General features: G+C 38.8%; 2 protein-coding genes across 8 annotated transcripts in view; one reads left to right on the top strand and one right to left on the bottom strand.

Moving 5' to 3' along the window:
* sspo (SCO-spondin) overlaps positions 1-15861 on the bottom strand; it is a 391512-nt gene extending 375651 nt beyond the window's left edge. Inside the window, 1 exon segment of the mRNA XM_061922415.1 lies at positions 15794-15861. Within this exon segment, the coding sequence (XP_061778399.1) occupies positions 15794-15861 (68 nt within the window).
* Positions 3106-25188, top strand: part of aoc1 (amine oxidase copper containing 1) — a 42787-nt gene continuing 20704 nt past the window's right edge. The window contains exons 1-6 of one of the 7 annotated variants that reach the window (XM_061922156.1): positions 3130-3148; positions 3430-3488; positions 4291-4396; positions 15752-15853; positions 21060-21098; positions 21200-21315. The gene's annotated coding sequence lies outside the window, so the exon portion shown is untranslated. Of the gene's footprint in view, positions 3149-3429; positions 3489-4290; positions 4397-12612; positions 12691-15751; positions 15854-21059; positions 21099-21199; positions 21316-25188 lie in introns of all 7 variants that reach the window. The other 6 variants (XM_061922159.1, XM_061922153.1, XM_061922155.1 and 3 more) reach the window with 6 other exon arrangements.

The following is a 25188-nucleotide window of genomic DNA, read 5'->3' as shown; positions in this document are numbered from 1 at the left end:
GGGCTCTCATGTCGGTGCTTGGTGGTCTGCAGAACCCCCAGGAGGACAAGCCCCACACTAACCAATAATAAATAAATAACTTCTTAACGCAACTTCTTGAACAGGTGCGATAGTAAACGGATGGATGGACTAAAAATGCATGAGAATGTTTTATGTTTTGAACATTATTTTTAACACTTATTACAAGTGGAATTATTCATTACTTATCATGTTAAGCAATGTCAGCTCAGATTTATCCGAGAGTCAGATGCAGTCATCAAAAGAGCCACATCTGGCTCGCAAGCCATAGGTTCCCTACCCTTGATATAGTTGATGTAGATGCCCATATCAGCTGTTCAGATTTCCAGTACTTTACAAAAGAGAAGTGCAGGATATTTGTTGCCTTATTTAAATTTGACTTTATTAAATGTATTCACTGTATAGTATGCGCCTGCCTTGAATTACTGCCGGGTCAAACTTGCTTCCCAAAATAATTAGCGCATGGTTAGTATTACCGCCTGGTCAAACTCGTGACGTCACGAGTGACACTTCCCCTGTCATCATTTTCAAAGTGGAGGAGGCTGATTTCAATACCGGTAATTTGAAATCGCATAAAGGGAAGAAGTGAAGTGAATTATATTTATATAGCGCTTTTTCCTCAAGTGACTCAAAGCGCTTTACATATTGAAACCCAATATCTAAGTTACAATTAAACCAGTGTGGGCGGCACTGGGAGCAGGTGGATAAAGTGTCTTGCCCAGGGACACAACGGCATTGACTAGGATGGCGGAAGCGGGGATCGAACCTGCAACCCTCAAGTTGCTGGCACGGCCGCTCTACCAACCGAGCTATACCGCCCAATCAAAAGATCAAAAGATCAAAAGATCAAAAGCTATTCAGTAGGTTTTAAGGTCCAAGCTTACATCACACTCAAATTTTTTACTGCATACCTTTGGTATGTGCCGGAGTGAGAAGAGGTTTTAAAATAATTAGCGCATGCTTACTTTTACCGCATGACTGTGGTAAGCGCAGGAGTGAGGAGAGGTTTTAAATTAATCACCGACCCAGCGGCAATTCAAGGAAATACGGTATATTATCATTCGGTGCAGCCGGGAGCAGGAGGGGATAGAAAGAGAAAAAAAGGGAGACAGAGGGGGAAATTGTGGGGAAAAGAGGGGGATTAGACAGAGGGACAAAAACAACAACAGCAAACACAACAATAACAAAAACAACAACAATAGAGCAACATCAGCACATACGATATGTACAATTGATGGTAAAAGTGGTAGCAAGGAAGCAGTTAGCAAAATAAATAATAATACAGAAATGACAATGAGCATTATTACACTACAACTGGAGCAATACAAATACTAATACAAATAGCACAGTGGTTGTTAACCTTGTTGGAGGTACCGAACCCCGTTAGTTTCATATGCACATTTACCGAACCCTTCTTAGTGAAAAATAAAATGTTTCTTTTTTTTTCAAATTCAAGACAAAGTTATGTGTTTTTGGTAACACTTTAGTATGGAGAACATATTCTAAGTAACAAAGACTTAATTTGGAGTTATTTGGTTAGGGTTGGGGTTGGGGTTGGGGTTGGGGTTAGGGTTAGGGTTAGAGGGTTAGGGTTATAATGAGGCCATAACGCATTAATAAGTACCTAATAATGACTAGTTAAGAGCCAATATGCTACTAATTAGCATGTTTATAAGAAACTAATTAATGGTGAATATTTCCCCCATACTAAAGTGTTACCATGTTTTTTTTACTGGTGCACAAAATGAACCGTGCATGAACATCACCTTGTTCAAAGTAACAAAACCAACACTAAACTTACACTAGACTGCATAAACTCACAACAAATAACACACCTGCAAGTCAGTGTGACTTCTGCTGTTGCCGTATCCGTAATACGCCGATAGGGAAAAGTTTTTATTGAGACGATGAGTCGGGTATGTTTTGACCTCTGCCGAACCCCTGAGGCCGACTCACTGAACCCCTAGGGTTCGATCGAACCCAGGTTAAGAACCACTGAAATAGCGCTATTGATAATGAACAATAATTAATTAAATTGATGCATTTTAAATATTTTCAGTATTCCTTGTTGTAAGTTTAGCTATGTTTCTTTATTTTTAAGTTGTCTTTATCTTATACCAATTTTAAAGACAAATGATACTATTTGTAGAAAGTGGGAGGGGGGGAATGCAAAATGATAATTTTGTTCCTTGCAGGGGTGTGACAGAAAATATTGGAGAATCACTAAGAAAATGCATGGATGGATGAGTGTAACACAGTGGTTCTCAACCTTTTTTTTAGTGATGTACCACCTGTGAACATTTTTTTTAATTCAAGTACCCCATAATCAAAGAAAAGCATTTTGGGTTGAAAAAAAGAGATAAAGAAGTAAAATACAGAACTATTTCATCAGTTTCTGATTTATCAAATTGCATACCGGTGCATAATAATGCTCATTTGTAGTGGTATTTATTGAACTATTTGGGAAAAAAGATATAAAAGTAACTAAAAACTTGTTGAAAAATAAACAAGTGATTCAATTATAAATAAAGATTTCTATACATAGAAGTAATCATCAACTTTAAGTGCCCTCTTTGGGGATTGTTATAGAGATCCATCTGGATTCATGAACTTAATTCTAAACATTTCTTCACAAAAAAAGAAATCTTTGACATCAATATTTATGGAACATGTCCACAAAAAATCTAGCTGTCAACACTGACTATTGCCATGTTACATTTCTTTTCAGTTTATGAACGTGCATTTATATTTTGTTGAAGTATTATTTAATAAATATACATATAAAGGACGTTTGAATTGTTGCTATTTTTAGAATATTTAAAAAAAAAAATCCCAGGTACCCCTTGGCATACCTTCAAGTACCCCCACGGGTACGCGTACCCCCATTTGAGAACCACTGGTTTAATATATGAGTAGTAAAACATGTTTAACAATTTTTAAATGTATTCATTTTGCCAAACTCCCTATCCTGCATCTTGATTTCATTTCCCTTTTTATTTATTGGAGATGATGATGTGGCTTTATTTTGTTAATTCTTTTCTTTTCGTCACGTTACTGAGCTCTTATTTTGAAGGTCAACGGATATTGCGTCTCCGCCAGTCGGTCAGTGCGCTTTCCACCTGCCAGAGAGGTACGTGTGTGGGAGCAACGGAAGTTGCAAAGTTATTTTTTCGGGTTAAAATGACCGTTTTATACAAATAATGCTGACGTGGTGATGATAACAATGTTTAGTTGTCTTGTTTCATGCTGTGTAATGTAGTCATGGAGACGTTTTGGGTGAGGGAAAAGCAAGCCAACTATCAAGCTAGCCTCCACGTTTCCCTTTCCCTGTGTGTGCGCGTGCGTGTGCGCGTGTGCGCGCCAATCCATCATTCTGTGCTGTGTACTGAAAGTGCGTTGTTTTCATGACAGGCTTGTTTGGCTTTAAGGAGCACACGCACGTCTCCACTTGCGATCATACGACATTGCAGGTATGTGTCTGGTTGTTTTACTCTCTAATACAGTGGTTCTCAACTTTTTTTCAGTGATGTACCCCCTGTGAAAATTTTTTTAATTCAAGTACCCCCTAATCAGAGCAAAGCATTTTTGGTTGAAAAAAAGAGATGAAGAAGTAAAGTACAGCATTATGTCATCAGTTTGTGATTTATTGAATTTGTGTAACAGTGTAAAATATTGCTCATTTGTAGTGGGCTTTCTGAACTATTTGGGGAAAAAATAACTAAAAACTTGTTGACAAGTGATCCAATTATGAATAAATATTTCTCACATAGAAGTAATCATCAACTTAAAGTGCCCTCTTTGGGGATTGTAATAGAGATCCATCTGTATTCATGAACTTAATTCTAAACATTTCTTCACAAAAAAATAATGTTTTAACATCAATATTTATGGAACATGTCCACAAAAAAATTTAGCTGTCAACACTGAATATTGCATTGTTGCATTTATTTTCACAGCTTATGAAGTTACATTCATATTTTGTTGAAGTATTATTCAACAAGTATTTACAAAGGATATTTGAATTGTTGCTATTTTTTAAATACCGTATTTCCTTGAATGGCCGCAGGGGCGCTAATTAATTTAAAGCATCTTCTCACTCCTGCGCCTATTCAAGGCATGCGGTAGTAGTAAGCAGGCGCTAATAACTTTAAAACCTCTTCTCACCCCAAAGCTTAGCAATGGCATGCAGTAAAAAATTGGGTGTGATGTGAGGATACCATCATGAAGTGCACATTTAATAAAAAAAATTGTTGTTATTGTTATTATTTTCAGCACTGAAGGCTTGGAATAACTTTCCATTGACACATGCATTTCACTGCTTCCATCGTCACACGGACGAGATTGGAAGGCATACTGGGTGATACAAGTTACACTGAAGGTTGTGATATAAACAAGTTTAACACTCTTACTAATATGTGCCACACTGTGAACCCACACCAAACAAGAATGACAAATACATTTCTGGAGAACATCGGCTCTGTAACACATTATAAACGCAACATAATAATTACCCACAGTGCAATGCATCCATGACTCTTACTGCTTATATTATACACCCTGCTAGCACCAAACCCCGCCCACCTCAACCGACGCACGGGAAGCACTACTCTAAGACAAAGGTCTCAGACACGCGGGCCAATTGCGGCCCGCGAGACGTTAATTTGCAGCCCGCACCTTGATATGAAAATTTTATGTTCGTGCGGTCCGCAGGTTTTATATGAATGGCGCCTGACAGCGTCATACTTGCCAACCCTCGCAATATTCCGGGGAGACTCTCGAATTTTAGGAGAACCATTCTCTCGAATTGCTGTCGATATTTTTACCCAAACAACAATGTTCAGGGGGTGCCATAATGGCACTGCCTTTAGCACCCTCTGCAGCCTGTACAAACAGCATGCCAGCTCAGTCATAAGTTGCTTTTGGACACACACAGTTGTGACTGCCAGACATACTTGATCAACAGCCACACAGGTCACACTGAGGGTGGCCGTATAAACAAGTTTAACACTCCTACTAATATGTGCCACAATGTGAACCCACACCAAACAAGAATGACAAATACATTTGGGAGAACATCCGCACCGTACCACAACATAAACACAACAGAACAAATACCCAGAATCCCATGCAGCTCTAACTCTTCCGGGCTACAATAAACCCTCCGCTACCACCAAACCCCACACCCTCAACCCTGCCCCCCACACATTAACCCCCCTCCGTGCGTCGGTTGAGGTGGTGTATATTGTAGCCCGGAAGAGTTAGTTCTGCAAGGGATTCTGGGTATTTGTGTTATTGTGTTACGGTGCGGATTTTCTCCCGAAATGTGTTTGTCATTCTTGTTTGGTGTGGGTTCACAGTGTGGTGCATATTTGTAACAGTTGTTTATACGGCCACCCTCAGTGTGACCTATATTGCTTTTGATCAAGTAAGTCTTGCAGTCACTTGCATGTGTCTGCAGAAGCGTCATACAACACTTGGATGGGCCGGCATGCTGATTGTATGATGAAAAGGTGGACGCAATGAGTTGTTGAGGATGTTAAAGGCGGTGCTATCGCGGCACACCCTTACTATTGTTGGCCGGGCGAAAATCGGGACAAATTCAGGAGAATGGTGGCCCCGGGAGATTGTCGGGAGGTGCACTGAAATTCGGGAGTCTTCCGAAAAAATCGGGGAGGTTGGCAAGTATGTTGCTAGGGCGGGAAAGACACTCAAAGAAGGTAAATTTGTTCAAAACTGCATGTTAGATTTTTTAAGAAATCTTTTCTTGCGGCCCAGCCTCACCCAGTTTATGCATCCAGTGGCCGCCAGGTAAATTGAGTTTGAGACCCCTGCGCTAAGATTTTTTATTTTATTAAATGAATGAGTTTTGGTCATTTAATATTACATTTATTTTTAGTTCATTTTGTTTTGTATTGTATTCTTCTTGAAGAGTGTCAGTGACATTGGCTGCTATTTATTTTTTTATATTTGTTAAATTTCAACATATCCAGTCAGTCTGCTTTTCACCTGACTGAGCCCGGGTTTCCACTGGAGGAGGAACGGCTGCTGAACGAAACTGCCATGGAAAAGCACCACCATAAATCCCCACCGCCGTTGTGTATCCGTCGTGCACAAAAATAGCGCAGAATTTTACCAGATCTTGCAAATCCACGCACAATCATGTGATGAGGGAAGTTGTACCAAAGTGAACCACAAATAGTGTATTCTGTCCATCCAGACAAGCAGAAGCAAAAAAAACTTGGTCCTGCCAAAAAACAAACAAACTGCTGCTCCTGAATGGCAACACCGACGACAGTTTTGCCTTGATAATAGAGCTATATAGACGAAAAAGTATATCTCGATATATTTTTACTTAAACTCAATATACGTATATGTCGATATATTTTCTGGTGAAAATATACATACAATAACCCAGTTTGTCAAGATGAGTACTAACATCACAGAAAAAAAATTGTTTAAGTAGCACAGAATTACATAACCAGGCATGTGATTTTTCCGTCTAAAGTCGGAATTCCGTCTTTTTTAATCCCGGGGGGATTATCGACCAATCAACTACGGCGTAATATAATATTACGCCGTAGTTGATTGGTCGATATGTTCCTTGTGACCAATCAGGACATCTGTTATGAATGATGACGTTACTGCCGCCATTTTCCAAATGTAAACGATGTCGGTTCTCGAGAGAAAGGACGCTTCACGAGTAAAATAAATTGATAAACATGTCAAAAATAAGTTTCGATGGGACTGGATGGAAAGGGAAATCACTGATACTGTTGGGAAGAAGGAAGTTACGACTTTGTTCGGCGATTTTATTTAGAAAATCGATCGTCCCGGAAAAGTTTTGTGCACGTGGTGTCATGATAATATTGACTATGGATCACGAGGTTTCAAAGCTTTAGAAGTACATGCGAAACGCCAAAAACATATGACACAACTTGAAGCAAGGAAAACTAACTTTTCACTAGCTGGTACTCTTGGGTGTTACCCGAAAGTGAACAAACCTTACGGACTTCATCCTTTGTTTACATCGACAACTGCCGTAGACATCGAGAGGAAAGATCCACCCAAACAACGCACTTCAGTTGCAGACAGGGTAGTTAATAATGAGGTAAGCTAAAAAATATTTGCTTGCGAAATACGCATGTTTGTTTTCAATATTTACCAATTATTGCTTTGCGAAATACAAATGGGTTTTTCTAAAAATAAAAAGCCACGTGAAAATATATTATGAAATTATAGAAATTCAAAGAGTCGCATTATTGATTCCAGTTAACAATTTATTTTAAATAAATTTGCATATAATACTAGAGGCAGAAGTTGGCAGTGAAATCCAAAAAAGAAGCTACAAAAGCAGAGACCAAAAGGAAAATGCAAGCTGCTCAGAAATTTGCAAAGAAAGCTCATGTTAGTAAATGTGGGAAGTGAACTGAAGTAATGTGGTAATACTGTAAATAAACTGTAGATAATAACACTGATCAATGTGACACCTGTGGATGTGAAATGAATACGAGATGTAAATATTAGTGACTAAATACTGTTGGGACTGAACCATATACAGTGATTCATTAGGATAATTGGGGTGTGTATGTTCTATTAATGATGTTTTCATGTCTTTAAACACTAAAATATTTTCTTCAAATGGTGCTGTCTTTGTTAATTTTAGCATGTTAAATTGGTGAAAAACCAGGAGCTTCGGGGGACCTTCCCTCCCTTGTCCCTCCACCAGGGCACCGCCCTGGACATGGCTGGGGGCCTTCGTCCTCCAGACCCCCGGACATTTTTTCAGTCTTTTTTATTGTGGTCAAATCACATACCTGCATAACATAAATTAAATGATCTATCTATGATCTTTCTCACTTCCACATACATTTTGGGCAGAATTTCTCGTGGCTTGGCAACTCGAGAACAGTTTTGATTTGGGCTTACATGGTAAACAACTTAAATGAATGTTTTATACAGACGCGTACATTTGTCCAAATGTGACCAAGTAGACACATTGCGGGTTTCCTGGACGTCATCTACATCACTAAAAGAAAAATCTAAGGAAGAGAATTCCTCCGCCATCTTCCACTAGTTTTTTTAATATATAAATCGCCCGCTTGAAAATTCCCTCTTCTCTTCTATGACTCTCTTGTCGTCATATGGGATGTCTGTTTTGATTTCCCTCCCTGGTTCCATGACCCGCACTATCTTGCCTCTGATTGGGCTAATCTCAACCAATTGCAACTCATCATAGTAAACGACCAACCAATCATGGATGTTCTTATACGTGCAAGCAGTCTTGGAAGGAGGAAGGGGAGGGGTTTAGTATCCCATGAAAGGGATTGAGGAGCGGGGAGAGCAAGGAACATAACAGATAAGCGATGCTTGGTCATTTTAACGTGAAATAAATTATATCGATATTAGGATATTTTCTTAATTCATATCTTGTTTAAAAATATATCGATATATCGCCCAGCCCCACCTCATGTGCGCCGCCGCCCATTAGGACCGTTCAAAGTAAAATACCATCCACTTTTAAAATGTAGCATTTTAATTTGAAACTAAACCAGATAATTTATTTTGTATTTGTGCATGACTTCCTGTCCAACACAAGCGGATTTTAGCTAAATTGAACATATTTGTTGCAGTGTCCGACAAATTAAGAAGTTCTGCGCATATTTAGCGCTGGAAGGTGGGGAAAAACTGATATTAACCTGAATAAAAATGGAAAGAGTCTCCCACCGTGCGGGTGCCATTTCAAAGCCATTTCGTATCCAGTGGAAATTTTGTAGTGAGAGGTTGCATGGCTGTGATGGAGCTCACACACGTCTTCACTTGTGATCATACCGCACTGCAGGAATAAACCTGTTAGAGATGCGCGGTTTGCGGTCTCATTCGCGGAGTCCGCGGATAAACCGCGGGTCGGGCGGGTGACATGACAAAAAAATTGATTTTAATTAGATTCGGGCGGGCGGCAGTTGAATCATCCAGAAATATTTGATATACATGGTTCTGGGATCGGTATCCTTTGCCATTCAAAGAGCCATTTAAGACCCGTGTCACAAAGCGAAGAAGATAATAGGAGACACTAATTTTCTCTAGAATGACTGCCGGTACTCACCCAGATAATAAATATTAGGGCGTGCTATGAAGTCATTGACTTTGTCGCCCTCTACAGTATGTACAATCTGCTTGTCAGTCCAGCAACATGTTGTGTGTGGCTTCCGCAGCAACACGCACACAACTGTAAGGCATACTGGGCTACACAGAGTAGACTAATGCTTGTGATATAAACAATTTTAACACTCTTAGTAATATGCGCCACGCTGTGAAGCCACACCAAACAAGATTGACAAACACATACCCAGAATCCTTTGTATCCATGACAAATCCTGACTATTTTATACACCCCGCTAGGAGCAAACCCCCCCTCCCCGTGCGTCGATAAGTTGGGCGGGGGTGTAAAATATATTCAGGTATTGTCATGGATACAAAGGATCCTGGGTATTTGTTGTGTTGCGTTTATGTTGTGTTACTGTGAGGATGTTCTCCCGAAATGTGTTTGTCAATCTTGTTTGGTGTGGCTTCACATCGTGGCGCATATTAGTAAGTGTTAAAGTTGTTTACATCACAACCATCATTGTACTCTGTGTCACCCAGTATGCCTTTCAATCTTGTACGTGTGATTGCGGAAACTGCACACAACTTGTTGCCAGACTAATAATAGGTGTATACAAGTTGGTGAAGGTGTCAAAGGCAATGGCTTCACAGCACGCCCATATCCATGTCATCAGGCTGAACGCCAATTGGATAATCGCGAGAACTTTAGCGGCTCCAATTGTCTTCGTCACTCTGTGAAACGGGTTTAGACAGCTCTGTGAGTGGTAAAGGTGGCCAACCTCTGATGTATTTCAGCGGGCGGGTGCGTTTCTGATAAAATGTTGGTTCGGGTGGACGGCAGGTGGATGACGTCTTTGGTGACGCGGTTGCGGATGATATAATAGCCTATCCGCACATCTCTAAAACCTGTGTTCCAAAATCCCGTCTGTGTACCTCGTCAACATCACCGCGTACATCAGAACACACACCTCCGTGTAGTCGGGACGAGCAGACGCCCCGACGACATCTGCACCCAGCAGTTACACGTGTGAAAAAATAGTCTGTTCTAGTGTCGTCCCAATACCAATATTTTGGTACTGGTACCGAAATGTATTTTGATACTTTACGTTATGTTTCGATACTTTTCTACATGAAGTGGACCACACAAAATTGCATTATTGGCTTTATTTTTTTACGGTTCATTAAACATATTTTACTATTGCAAGTTTGTCCTTAAATAAAATACTGAGCATACAAGACAAGTTGTCTTTTAAAAGGCTCCTAATTTATCTGCTGATGTATGCAGTAACACATTGTGTCATTTTCCATTCTATTATTTTGTCAAACTTATTAAGGACAAGTGGTAGAAAATTAATTATTTATCTACTTGTTCATTTACTATTAATATCTGCTTATTTTCTCTTTTAATTTGTTCTATATACACTACTGTTCAAATGTAATACTCATTTATTCATCTGTTCTTTGAAAGTCTACATTAGTTTTGGATGTTACCACAAATTTGGATATCAATCCAATACGAGACGTTACAGGAGCATACATTGGTCATATTCAAAGTCCTCATGTCTCCAGGGACATATTTCCCGAGTTTATGAACTTGAAAAAAGATTTTGTGATGCTAAACCTGTACTTTTTAGAAGCGATTTAGTAGCGAATCATTCATTAGTATCGCTTTACGATATTAATATATATATATATATGTATATTGTACAACCCCAGTCTGTTCATGAAATATTCATCAAACCCTCCAAGATTCACACAAATGCATCCATTTCCCCAAAAGTATACGCAACCTTGCAACTTTGTTAAAACCTTGCAACTTCCTGTCATATATTGGCCAATCAAAAAGCAGCATTGACTGTATTGCCATTGATTGATTGATTTAAACTTTTATTAATAGATTGCACAGTACAGTACATATTCTGTACAATCGACCACTAAATAGTAACACACGAATAAGTTTTTCAACTTGTTTAAGTCGGGGTCCACGTTAATCAATTCATGGTAAATAAAATAACTCTCTACGATGTCCGTCTACTTACTCGTGACAATTGTCGCAATAGTGTGATTGCGCCAATTCTCCCAAATTCAACTTGGCAACTTTGTCCAATCTCACAATTTCCTAGCATATTTTGGCCAATCATCGATATGGTGTATCTCACAAAAGTGTACTCACTTCTGATATAAGCAGGGGCGTCCATGATAATATTGCTTGGAAGGCAACATGTTGCTCTAAAACCTGTATGTACATTTCAGCATTAATGGTCCCTTCACAGATGTGTAAGTTACCCATGCCTTGGGCACTAATACACCCCATACCATCACAGATCCTGGCTTTTGAACTTTGTGCCTATAACAATCCAGATGTTTCTTTTCCTCTTTGTTCCGGAGGACACAACGTCCACAGTTTCCAAAAACCATTTGAAATGTCAGACCACAGAAAATTTTTCCGCTATGCAGCAGTCCATCTTCGATGAGCACGGGCCCAGCAAAGCCAGCAGCGTTTCTGGGTGTTGTTGATAAATGGCTTTTGCTTTGCATATTAGAGTTTTACCTTGCATTTACAGATGTAGCAACAAATTTAAGTTATGGACAGTGGGTTTCTGAAGTGTTCCTGAGCCCATGTAATGATATCCTTTATACACTGATGTCGGTTTTTGATGCAGTACCGCCTGAGGGATCCAAGGTCATGGGCATTCAATGTTACGTGCAGTGATTTCTCCAGATTCTCTAAACTTTTTGATGATATTACCGACCGTAGACGGGGGAAATTCCTAAATTCCTTGCAATAACTCATTGAGAAATGTTGTTCTTAAAACTTTTTTCTACAATTTGCTCATGCATTTGTTCACAAAGAGGTGACCCTCGCCCAATCTTTTTTGTGAATGACTGAGCATTTCATGGAAGCTGATTTGATACCCAATCATGGTACACACCTGTTCCCAATTAGCCTGTTCGCCTGTGGGATGTTCTAAATAAGTGTTTGATAAGCATCCCTCAACTTTCTCAGTCTTTTTTGCTACCTGTGCCAGCTTTTTTGAAACATGTTGCAGGCATCAAATTCCAAATGAGCTAATATTTGCAAAAATCAACGTTTTCCAATTCGATCTTTAAGTATATTGTCTTTGCAATATAGTCAATTGAGTATACTGTGGGTTGAAAAGGATTTGCACATCATTGTATATTGTTTTTATGAGCCAACCTCACTGGTTTCGGGGTTTGTAGTTTTGTCAACGGATATTTCTATGAGTCAGGATCCATATCGCCCAGCCCTACACTTGTGTTCACGATAGAAAAAGCGCAGTTTAGTGATGTTCCGTGTTTATTTGAGCGTAACAGTAGGCTTTATGATGACATTTTGTTTATTTGTACAAGTGCACGTGTACATTGTTTGAGTGTCAATAATGAAATTGTGATATTGAAGATATTTGTTATTGCTCCTAAATTTTTTGTGTGCTAAAGAAATGTTCTGTACTACTTTTTTTTCTATTTTAGTATTACAGGTGCTACAAGTGAAAACGCTTGGAGCACTGAACAGCACTGATTTAAGATAAAAAATAAATCATACAGAAGGTAAGGTTCTATTTTTGCTTCATACCTGTGAGAATCCTGCATGTGACTATAACATTAGGGAGTCGGACTATCCAGCACTAGCTGCAGTGTGCATAAGCAACCACCAAGTAACATCTGTGAGCGGATCTTAGATCGTAAATCTCAGATCTGTATCATCTTTTTCTCTTTCGGTTTTATCAGGTTGGTAGCGCATTCTTTACGCAAGCTTTGAATGATGGATGAGGCCAATACGCACTATTTTATTAGATTTGTGGAAATCTCATGCTTCGTGAGATTAGGGTTACAAAAACACTTGAAATACTGATTACAAATTCATCGAATCATAAGCAGATGTGATGCTCTTCAAAAAAAATAAGACAGCGCAACTTTTGAAAATAGCGGCTGTAAAATGAGGAATTTTAGGCCGCGACAATCACAAAAGCTGATGGAGCCTGGAGGGACTGAGAATGTCTGCTTTACCAACTGACTCACTATGATGAAACTATGCCCTGATGATAAAATGGAGGAACAACTTCCAACGTGAATGTATGATAAATAAAATATAAAGGTTGTTAAATGCAACTTCTGTACATGACTTATGTGACCACTTATTACAAGGTGTCGTAATTTCAAACACTGATTGCCTTGTTATTGAAAATAAAACACCCTCACAACGTTTCAACTTTGTGGAAAAAGCTCCCGCAGATTTAAGAATATTAGGATGCAACAATTACCAAAATAGATCCTAATTAAAAATCATAATTAAATGTATTGACTTTTGAGCAGGGGTGCCCTCACCTATTCTGCAGGCGAGCTACTTTTCAATTGACCAAGTCGAGGGGATCTACCTCATTCATATAAATCATTTATATGTTTTTATTTATGAAACATACGTTTTTGTTAAGATATTAAAGGTTTTTAATGATAATGCAATAATGTTTAACACATTTAGAGTCCTTTTTTTCATGAAGACAAGAATATAAGTTGAAGTATTACCTGATTCGGATGACTTGCATTGATTGGAATCCGACAGAAGTGCAGATAACGTCGGCATTTTCAAATGGAGGAGAACTAAAGTCCTCCTATCTGTCCAATACCACATGAAAGTGGTTGGTTTTTGGCATCTTATTTGTCAAGCTTCCATACTCTTTTTTTTATACACTTTACAAGAAATCCATTAGCTCCGTCGCTTGCTAGCTTCTGCATGTCAGCTTTCTGAGACTCTTATTTTGTTAGCGCAGGTTTAGAGGAAGCAGCGCTTTTATTGTGAAGATAGGAACTGTGCAGTCGGTCTTTAGAGTTTTGACAGCAGGTACGGCATAAATGTGTTGAAATAAAAAGTGTTTCTCGCCTTCCTGTCTATCACTTTTTCTTAATAATGAGCTCGCAGCAGCCAGTGTCATCTCACAAGACCCTCAGGTGTCGTGAATGTCCATCAAGTGACAAAAGTGACGTCTTGGTGAAGATTGATGATCGCTAATTTTTAGGTCTATTTTTTTAAATGCCTGGCTGGCGATCGACTAACACATCCCCGCGATCGACCGGTAGCTCGCGATCGACGTAATGGGCACCCCTGCTCTAGAGCAACCAATTTTAGCACTTCCATTGTACAGTACAATTCAAACACAACACAAAATATTAATTTGTGATGGTGCTGTAATGCAGAGTTAAGTATTTTGTAGGGGCTAACAGTGGCCTTGAAAATAATAATTCATAAAATAAAAAAACAGTAATCCATCGTCACATCGCGCTTAGGAATCACTCCCAAGATTTTTTGGTTTGCATTTTTTAGCATGTTTTGTTGACAAACTTAAGCATTTTTAAGTATTAAAAAATGATAAATTAACTCAAAATATCAATAATGAGAGCTCTGTTGGGTATTGTGGGCACTGTTTGGCTACCATAGTGGATTAAAGGAGTGTAAAGGTGGGTGTTCTCACATGTCAACTCTCATAATGTAGAAAAAAAAAAACCTTTAGAAGGTCATAAACAAGTTGTACTGTCCCAACTCTGAAAATATCCATCCATCCATTTTCTGCCACTTATCCCTTTCGAGGTCGTGGAGGGTGCTGGAGCCTATCTCTGCTAGAATTGGGCGGAAGTCGCGACTTCATCGCAGGGCCAACACAGAGACATTCAACATCTGAATTATAACTCCTCCTGCAAACATTTTTTACCACTGTCATGTCTGGAACTAATTAACACCAATAAACAAGGTTTCCTGTACCATGAATATGGAGCTCAAACCCCTGGCAACCGGTTGTTTTGATGTTGTATTAGTTTATAGTTAAAGTTAAAGTACCAATGATTGTCACACACACACTAGGTGTGGTGAAATGTGTCCTCTGCATTTGACCCATCCCCTTGATCCCCCCCTGGGAAGTGAGGGGAGCAGTGGGCAGCAGCAGTGCCGCGCTCGGGAATCATTTATGGTGATTTAACCCCCAATTCCAACCCTTGATGCTGAGTGCCAAGCAGGGAGGCAATGGGTCCCATTTTTATAGTCTTTGGTATGACTCGGCCGGGGTTTGAACTCACAACCTACCGATTCTCAGGGCGGACACTCTAACCACTTGGCCACTGAGTATAGACGGTGTGCTTTAGTTTACCACATTATATAGGACATATTTACTAATAATAAGTGGTAAACTGGCATCGGAATAAACAAATCATCAATAATTGTTGAGACACAGAAAAATGTATATTAAATATATTAAATGATATTAATTATTTAATTGTAATCGTTTAGTTTATATAATAGCAACACTGTTGGCATTATACACATGAAATCTGTATACATTATTTTAATTAGGAATTACATAAATTATCCATTTAAGCATTTTAATTTCATTTATTCAAAAATTTGTTTTCATAAACTCAGCTTCCTACTCCTTTTGTTTTCATAAATTATGCTTATTCCTACTCCTTTTCTGACATATGTGCACGTAAACATGTAAAGTACTTTAGTGTGTGTTGTAAAGAAACCAAACCACATTTACAATTCACATCAAGTCAATTATGTCATCCGAAACTGGAGTGAAATAAACATTTGCATGTAATTTGATTTTTTTTTTCCTTTTAGCTTGTTCTTGGGGGAAAAAAAGTAAATACGAATTTCGCTCACCCTTTTCCCATCACTTCTTGCAGTCCAAGCAGGCTCAGCAGCAGAGCCTCCATCATCCAGGTATGCATGTTTGGGCTCAGACGACTTTTGTGGGGGAGGAAAAACAACAATCCATAAATACCAACTAATTACCAATGCAAAAATGGGGTAAAAAGAACCCCAAAAAACTATACATTGTATTACAAAACATTGTTATACAAACTGGAAGATCACTAGGAGCACTGACTTCTGTCTGTTTGGTGCTATTTCTCAGTAATAATCCTTTTTAAAAAAAAACTTGAATCCACACCATCATGCGGATCATCCACAAAATCGAATTACTTGTTCCTGTACTAATTTTCATCCAGCAATATTTTTTTGAGTTGTGTTGCTAGCTAACTAACTAACTAACTATCCTTGCTCGGTGGCCACATGCGGCCCGTTGAGCTTTTCAAACCGGCCCGCCGGACATTGCCAAATAATTTTTTTAGATCTTTAAGATGGAAAGTTTCGCTGCCATTATGTTGTACAGTGGTGTTTTCTAATGACCGTAAGTCTTTAACTATACAAAGTAGGGCTGGGCGATATATCGATTACGCGATACATCGCGGGTTTGTCTCTGTGCGATATAAAAAATGACTATATCGTAATATTCGAGTATACGTTCTCATGCAGTTGTTTTTAGATGCGGGGATTACACTGCAGGCTCTTCCCATTCCTTCTTGTCTTTCCTTCTCACAGACAGCAAGTGCAGAAACTTACATACGTCACATACGTATACGCTCTCGCCCAGCAGAGAGGTAGCGGCGTGGCTAACATTAGCTGTGATGTTAGCGGAGTGCTGCGGGTGGTTATACGAGAGAAAGAAGGTGCGAATGAAGGGAGAATTAATTTCCAAGAAAAACAGCAGGGGGTCCATCGTCTGGCGGTGGTTCGGCTTCATGCGGGAATATGTCGAATAGAACACTATAATTTGTCAAGTGTGGGGCACAAGCGTTGCTACCAAAAGTAGCATTACTGCTAATATGTAGCATAATTTGAAAAGTCACCTGCTAATAACTGCTTAATAAATACAGTTTTGGTCAACTGACTTAGTTGTGATTTCCTTCACTGCATGAAAGTTTAAAATGAGAATATATCAATGCAGTATGAAGAAGAATGTTTTAATGTAGACACATAGAATCACCATACTGCTGTGATTATATGTATCAATGGTTCATTCAAGGCTAAGGCAAAATACCGAGATATTTATCATATATCGCGATATGGCCTAAAAATAACAAGATATTAAAAAAAGGCCATATCGCCCAGCTCTAATACAAAGTATTTCAAGGCTTGGAATTTGCTCTTATGGATGAGATACTAGTTACTATGGTAATCTAATTAGTTGCTATGGTCATCTAATTGGTTACTATGGTCATCTACGTCACAGCAGCTCAGACGAGGCACCAAGCAGTGTGAGCGAGAAGCGTTTCCACAGATGCGGAAGGAGATTTTCACAACAAAATTCTAAAGATTAGTGATATATGTGTAAAGACTGATTGGCATAGTAATGCCGGGTTTCTCCCTCCGTGGATGCGTCGACAAGACCACAGCAATGTTAAGTTTAAATGATTTATTAAACTTAACAAAAACAGGCTACGAACAAAAATACTGGAGCTAACAGACAAAATAAACCAAGGGCGCTAGCATAAAAGCTAAGAATAGAAAACAGAAAAACTAAGACTGGCAAGAAGGCACACAAAAAGGAAAAACAATTCATCAGCGTGAGAGCTGGAATAAAACAAAAGCTTAGCGTGAAAAGCTAGCGAAATTATATATACGTGAAGTCAGTCGATACTGTTGCTCAAAGACAAATTATGAACCCAGACTGAACAAAGAAAAGAGGAAGGCTTATATAGGGAGTAATCAAGGAGAACCAGGTGTGTGTAGAAAACGAGGAGCAGGTGAAATCAATGTGTAACCAAGGTGACTGACAAAACAGGAAGTAAGCTGGTCAGATGGAGAATGAGACAATGGAACAATAAACAATATGTGAAGATCCGTGTAACGGATCGCAACAATATGCAATAGAATATAATACAATAGAAAGTACTTTATTGAAATTCAGCAAATATAAGATGTATCAGATTTTAGGTTTTAGTTTTATTTTGTACCCTTTGCATTCATGTTTCACTATTTGTTGCATTTCACTTCATTGTAAAATATGTCGATCGAAAGGGGTTGTCAATATTCAGTGTTTTATCTTTCATAGAAAAAAAAACTCCACTATGTTTTTTAAGGCGGTCTGTCATAACGTTTTTAGCATTCAATCAGACATTATTGTGAGGTTTTGTATTAGTGTTCCTAAAAATCAGATATACCAGCCCCCAGACACATTTTTTTTCTCTAAAAATGGGCCCCGGGTCAAAATAATTGCCCAGGTCTGCCCCACATGATGCAATAATAATTGAAAAAAAAAATAAGAACACAATAATACACTTTTGGCCTGATTTACCAAGATCCAAAGACTACCAGGTAAACAGTGTGTGCAATCTAATAAATTGTGTATGCAATCTAAAAAATTGTGTGTACTACTATCAGTGGGTGTTTTGCTTACAATCTAACTCTGCGCGTACAATTTTAAAGGAGCGCGTACCGCCTTATTTAAGTGAGAGTAATGTGTGTACTATACGAGACATCACCAAGGAGATACACTCATTTACTGCACATCCATGTTATCATGCCCATACCTGTGGTGTTTTGCAGTTTTCATACATGCAGGAGATACTACCACTTTTTATGGGCATTTAGAAGCAATCGTACAATGCGTCTACGTTGAAACCGTTTTTTTTCTACCGCTGAAGTTGTGCTCATTGGAGAGAGGCTGCACTTGCTCTGCTTAAGATGCAAAATAATGCATACTTTAAAGATAATTTTTTTTCCATAAGAAATATTGTAATATCTATTATACATGAAATAAACAAACATTAAAATAATATTAAATGGCACCAAAATGGATTAATTGAAATAATTTTAATAAGTCCTTAAATCGCCCAGCAATAACGTTGCTGAATAGACGTTATGTTTTCTTTATTTCTGACCGTCCAAAATGTTTACACTCTAGAGATGCGTGGGTTGCGGTCTCATCCGCGGAGTCCGCGGATAAACCGTGGGTCGGGCAGGTGACATGACGAAAAATTCGATTTTAGATAGATTTGGGCGGGTGGCGGTCGAACCATTCGGAAATATTTCATATACATGGTTCAGGGATCGGCAATCTTTACCTCTCAAGGGGCCATTTTGACCCGTGTCACAGAGTAAAGAAGACAACAGGAGCCGCAAACACTCTCGCGAATATATGCTGGCGGTCACCCAGTTAACAAGAATTATGGCGTGCTATGAAGCCATTGGCTTTGACGCCTTCTATAACATGTATAAACTACATGCCAGTCCAGCAACATGTTATATGTGGCTTCCGCAGACACACGTACACGACTGAGAGGCATACTGGGTGACACACAGTACACTGATGGTTGTGATATAAACAGTTTTAACACTCTTACTAATATGCGCCATGCTGTGAAGCCACACCAAACAAGAATGACAAACACATTTCGGGAGAACATCCTCACAGTAACAGAACATAAACGCAACACAACAAATACCCAGAATCCTTTGCATCCATAACTATTTCTGACTGCCGTATATTATACACCCCGCTAGCACCAAACCCCACCCCCTGTGCGTTGGGCGGGGTTGGGGGCGCGGGGGTGTAGAATATATTCAGGAAGAGTCATGGATGCAAAGGATCCTGGGTATTTGTTGTGTTGCGTTTATGTTGTGTTACTGTGAGGATGTTCTCCCGAAATGTGTTTGTCATTCTTGTTTGGTGTGGCTTCACAGTGTGGCGCATATTAGTAAGAGTGTTAAAATTGTTTATATCACAACCATCAGTGTACTCTGTGTCACCCAGTATTGCCTTTCAATCTTGTACGTGTTTCTGCGGAAGCTGCACACAACATGTTGCTGGACTGGCAAACAGTCTGTACATGTTGATGAAGGTGTCAAAGGCAATGGCTTCATAGCACGCCCTTATTCTCGTTATCTGGATAAGCACCAGCAAACAGTCGCGAGAATGTTTGCTGCTCCCATTATCTTCTATACTCTGTGAAACGGGTCAAATTAGATCTATGAGTGGTAAAGGCTGCCGACCCATATATATGACAACGGGCGGGTGGCGGGCGGGCGGGCGGTTGCGGTGTTGATAAAATGTTGGTTCGGGTGGATGGCGGATGGATGACGACTTTAGTGATGCGGTTGCGGATGATATAATTGCCTAACCGCGCATCTCTATTACACACCCAATTAGGATGGAGGATTCTCGTCCGTCTATTGTCCGTCTGTGCAGCGCGAGCACTGATCCTGCAGCCGCGTTTGTAACTCTCACTTTGCACGTCCTTCCATTTTCTTATGCTTGTCCCTTTTAGGGTCGCGGGGGGTGCTTGGGCCTATCTTAGCTACATTCGGGCGGAAGGCGGAGTACACCCAGGACAAGTCGCCACCTCATCGCAGGGCCAACACAGATAGACAGACAACATTCACACTCACATTCACACACTAGGGCCACTTTAGTGTTGCCAATCAACTTATCCCCAGGTGCATGTTTTTGGGGGTGGGAGGAAGCCGGAGCACCCGGAGGGAACCCACGCAGTCACGGGGAGGAAATGCAAACTCCACACAGAAAGATCCTCTTCCCGGAATTGAACTCAGGACTACTCAGTACCTTCGTATTGTTAGGCACATGCTCTAACCCCTGCTTCACCGTGCTGCCCCAACTGAAACATACTAAATAAAATGCAAAATAGTGCTCGCAAAACTGATGAATTTTGATAAATCACATTGCGCTTGTTAAATAATTACATTTGCATCTTTTTCAGATTTCTCTGTATTGTGGCCGTTTTGATGATTAGCATATATTTTGCACATTAATGAAGAAGAGACGCAAAATGGATTACGCACCTTAATTTACTTTGCACATGTTTAGTAGATCAGCTTTGTGTGTGCGTGTTTTAGTACACGGAAACTTTTTCACATGCACTACTGTATAAGAACGGTTGTTTTTTTCTAAATTGAAAAATATATATATTGGTAGATCATTTGAATTGTTTCCATTTGTTGTTGAAACTCTATCAAAATAAATGTGGATTGATGTCTTTTTTCCATAAAAAAAACCCTGATAATACTCAAACTACTTAAAATGTGTTTTGATCCATCTTTATTCAAATGTATTTAATTTTTGTTCAAGGCTCCTAAGCTTACGATGAAGTAGTTGAGTAACAGGACTGTAAGTAATAGGAATGAGTTTATTTTAAGCATACAATTAAATATAATCCCATGATATTGAGTTTGAATGTTTCTGTCTATCTGTGTTAGCCTTGTGATGAGGTGGTGACATGTCCGTGGTGTACCTTGCTTTCTGCTCGTATGCAGCTGGGATAGGCTCCAGCACCCCCACATCATCCCGAGAGGGAGAAGCGGTTGGAAATGGATGGATATTTATGGTAACAGCATGTTGACACTAAGCACATTACAGTACAGCAACATAACTATTTATTTTAAAAATTAATACATAACTTAAAAAATAGTGTACATAAAAAGAATGTGTTGAGATTTGAACCCCTAGTAATAGCCGGAATATGATGGATTATACATGGAAGTTATTTTGTTCTTTCCATGTCCAGCAGAGGACATCAATGATGCAACTTCCTGTGGATCATGTGACTTGAGTATTACACATTTTTCCCTTGTTGGATCAGTGGTACGCAGGTTCCATCTCGTCGTACACCAAAGACTACCTTAATTAAATATTCAAACACAGTGTTACTGTTCAAACTGCATAATGTTACATTGGCCTATAATATCAAATGTACTTGTTTATAACAACCACTGCCTTGTTTTTCATGAATACTTATGCCTACTACAGTATTTTATTGTTGGTCTTTATGGTAGTACTTGGAGAGTCAAGTGTTTTATGAGGTGGTACATGATCTAGAAAGTTTGGAGAATCACCGTGTTAGTGTAACAGGACTTTGTGATAACACCACTATAGTGTACATTTTATTTGAAGTTTTAAGAAAGTAAAGTTAAAGTTGAGTTGGGATTACACAAATGTGTAAAAAATATAACATTTCTGGACGATTTAAAGTTATATTTATGTATTTATTTATGACATATGTAAGCAGACTTAAGTGCAGGACACTTTGTTAAACAAGTATTTTACAACAGTATTATTAATGAGTTTTATCGGAATTAATTTGTTTCTCTTTTTTCTCTCTTTTTTTTTTACAAATGAAAATATGAAAATGGTTGATTTTAAAATTTTTATTGGATAGTTGGGGCATTCTTGTATTAGATATTAACTCTTCAGTAATATCATCATAAAATATTTTTCACACTAGTCGCTAAAAGTTTAATAATCTCACTTTAATGAAACTTCTTGCTGTTGTAATGGAAAAAAAGAGTACTTACCTTCACAATGCTTGAAAGAATTGTGTTGCCATAAGAAGTATTTGAGTAAGTCACAATTATGAATATTTTCTTCTCCAAATTATTGTTATGCAACCTGCAGTAAAAAGATGCTTGAACTATTTATTGAGGGAGTAAAACCTGTCTTTTAAATGGGGGTTGACTCAGGATGTACAGAAGCATCTGAGACAGCGCCTATTGGGTCGCAATCGAACGTCCCAGCTGGACGGCGAGGAATTGGTCGTCGACTCTTTGATGGACGTGTCCTGTGACGTCCCAGAATCCTACAGTGCAGGAGGTGGTGGTTGGGGGGAGGTCAGAATAAAGAGATGTTTGTCTAAGACTAATCCTGTAAAGAGGAGCATTTCGGGAAGGGTGAGGGGGCGTTTTATTGAATGGAGCTTGCTCAGCAGGCGTGGGGAGCCGAAGCTTTTCCACTTTTCTGCGTGACTTCTTGACCTAGGCCCAAACACAGCTGTCACCATGCTACACCTTATTTTGGAGGACCAGAGCAAAAGAAGATACTGTTGTCACAGTGATGAACTTGAAGGATGGAAGAAAGATAGAATTGACTGCTGGGTCACTAAAGTCATCGTCACTTTGTCTGGAGCCCTCGTTTACCCATCATAAATCATATTATTAACAATTATAAAGAATTCATACCAGCGATGTTGTTGGAAGATGTTACTCTTCCACTGGATGGCACTGTTTTATAATGTTTATAATGTACTAAATGCTTTATATACCAGAGGTGGGACCAAGTAATTGTTTTGCAAGTCATAAGTAAGTCTCAAGTCTTTGCCCTCAAGTCCAAAGTCAAGACTGGAAAGTGTCAAGTCATGTCCCAAGTGCTGCATTTTGAGTTTCGAGTCCTTTCAAGTCCTTTTAACCACGGACTAATATATTTACACAGAATGTGTATTATTTTAAAACGCTGTATCTATTTATTAAAACAAGTACATTTGAAATTGCAAGAAAAAAAATAGTGCTTGCATTGCACTTCATTACAGTCAATCAATCAATCAATCGCAATATTAACCAATCATTTCAAACATTTAACTCATTCCTTTATACAATAAACACATTTGAAAAAACAAGTGCAACTGTACTTATTTGCACAAAAGTGTTAACATTGTATTTCCATGGCATATTGCATTGTAACTAGTTCCACAGCAGTTTCTATCCTGTTCTTAATTTATCTCATTCATCTCATCTCATACTGTATGTGTGTTGATGTGTGCGTACACATGGAAAACATAACAAATACATGAACATAACAATGAACAGAGTTGTATTTTTTAGATGTCAAGGCCCGATGCAATATGTACATATATTCTTAATATAGTATACATTTTAATTTACCTTTTTTTGACTATGTTTGTCTTTTTGGAAGTGGCTAAAATACGCGGTGCTGCTGACCGCCGTCTAAAATTACGTTACTGTGTGTGATACATTGACTAATGTAGCATTATGTATAGGTACCTCATGCAACCCTGCTTAAAACAAAATCCATCCATCCATTTTCTACCGCTTATTCCCTGTTGGGGTCGCGAGGGGCGCTGGCGCCTATCTCAGCTACAATCGGGCGGAATGCGGTGTACACCCTGGACAAGTCGCCAAATCACTTCACAAAAAGTTTGAATAAGGTAGCGAATTGCAGTGGATGCAACAGATTGCCGTGTTTGCAATGACGTTATAACCATAGATAGCTTGTTTGTAGATGCAACATTGACTGCTGTGACGCGAAAAATCCAGCCGTCATCTTGAAGTGGTGATGAGCAGCCGGCGAGCAGCCTAAACTGACAGTTGACAGGTAGAAAACAAAGATGGTGTTCAGCGTTTTCCTGCTCAAATGAGCGGACTGTTAAAAATAGGAATCGGGGGATCACTTTTCAGAAGAATGATTTAATATTAACGTACTATTGGTTGTATTTTGTGAAAAGAATATTACCACAGAGTTGAGAAGGAGCAAAGATCTCCAATATTTGTATGTGAAAATTACAAAGAAATATTCTGGGGGAGGATGACCCCCACTACAGGGGTTTGGTTTACAAACTTTCAGCCCCACCTAAAACAAAATTCACCAGCTTCCACTGATTACAATGCATTCTCATTTTAGGCAAAGTATAAGAAAATACTTTCTTAACAGTATAATTGTAACCAGGAATAAGTCTTCAAGTAACCATATTCAAATACTAATATTGTTGGGTAAGACAAAATTTCATTTTATTCTGAATCCAGTGAAACAGATTGATGGTTTTAGCTGAAATAAAGACTTTCAAGTGTTTATATATGTTTATGTTTAAGTATTTGGCAGACGCTTGCATCCAAAGCGACATACATAAAAAAATCTATATAAAACAATCACTTTAAACATTATCATTTAAGGGAAGAATGTAATTTAAAATATCAACACAAAGTGTCAAGAAGCAATAAACTCTGCTGCTGCAGCAACAGAGATACTATTGGTCTATAGATCCCTAAGATATAGATATCTTATATATTCATGCATTGTTTATGTAGGATATACGCATGTATATATAACCATATAATCGTATTGTTTCTTGAATATAAAAATAGCTGACTGTTTTTTTCCCCCTTCTCTTGGATTATATTCCCAGTTTTGATCTAGGACATCTGGTCACTTATAGCAAATAGGAATATTCTATTATTGTTAAGCAAACTATGAATATAAAACACGCCAAAACATGTGTCCTTTATCATAGCTACACGTATGACAAAAAAAACGTGTGAAAATCAGTGGTATTCAGTGAGGTAAAATGGATTAAATGCGCTGACAGTTCATTGCTCCTGCCAAATGAATTGCACTGAGTGGAGCGGATAACCACTCCAAGATGGCAGCCTCGTGTCTTGTCAGCACCAGTAGGCAGTAGCAGTCGATGCTGCGT

Source organism: Nerophis ophidion, linkage group LG15 (assembly GCF_033978795.1).
Source record: "Nerophis ophidion isolate RoL-2023_Sa linkage group LG15, RoL_Noph_v1.0, whole genome shotgun sequence".
Taxonomy (NCBI): domain Eukaryota; kingdom Metazoa; phylum Chordata; class Actinopteri; order Syngnathiformes; family Syngnathidae; genus Nerophis; species Nerophis ophidion.
Note: the sequence above shows the minus strand (reverse complement) of the source record. Positions and strands in the feature narration are given on the sequence as shown.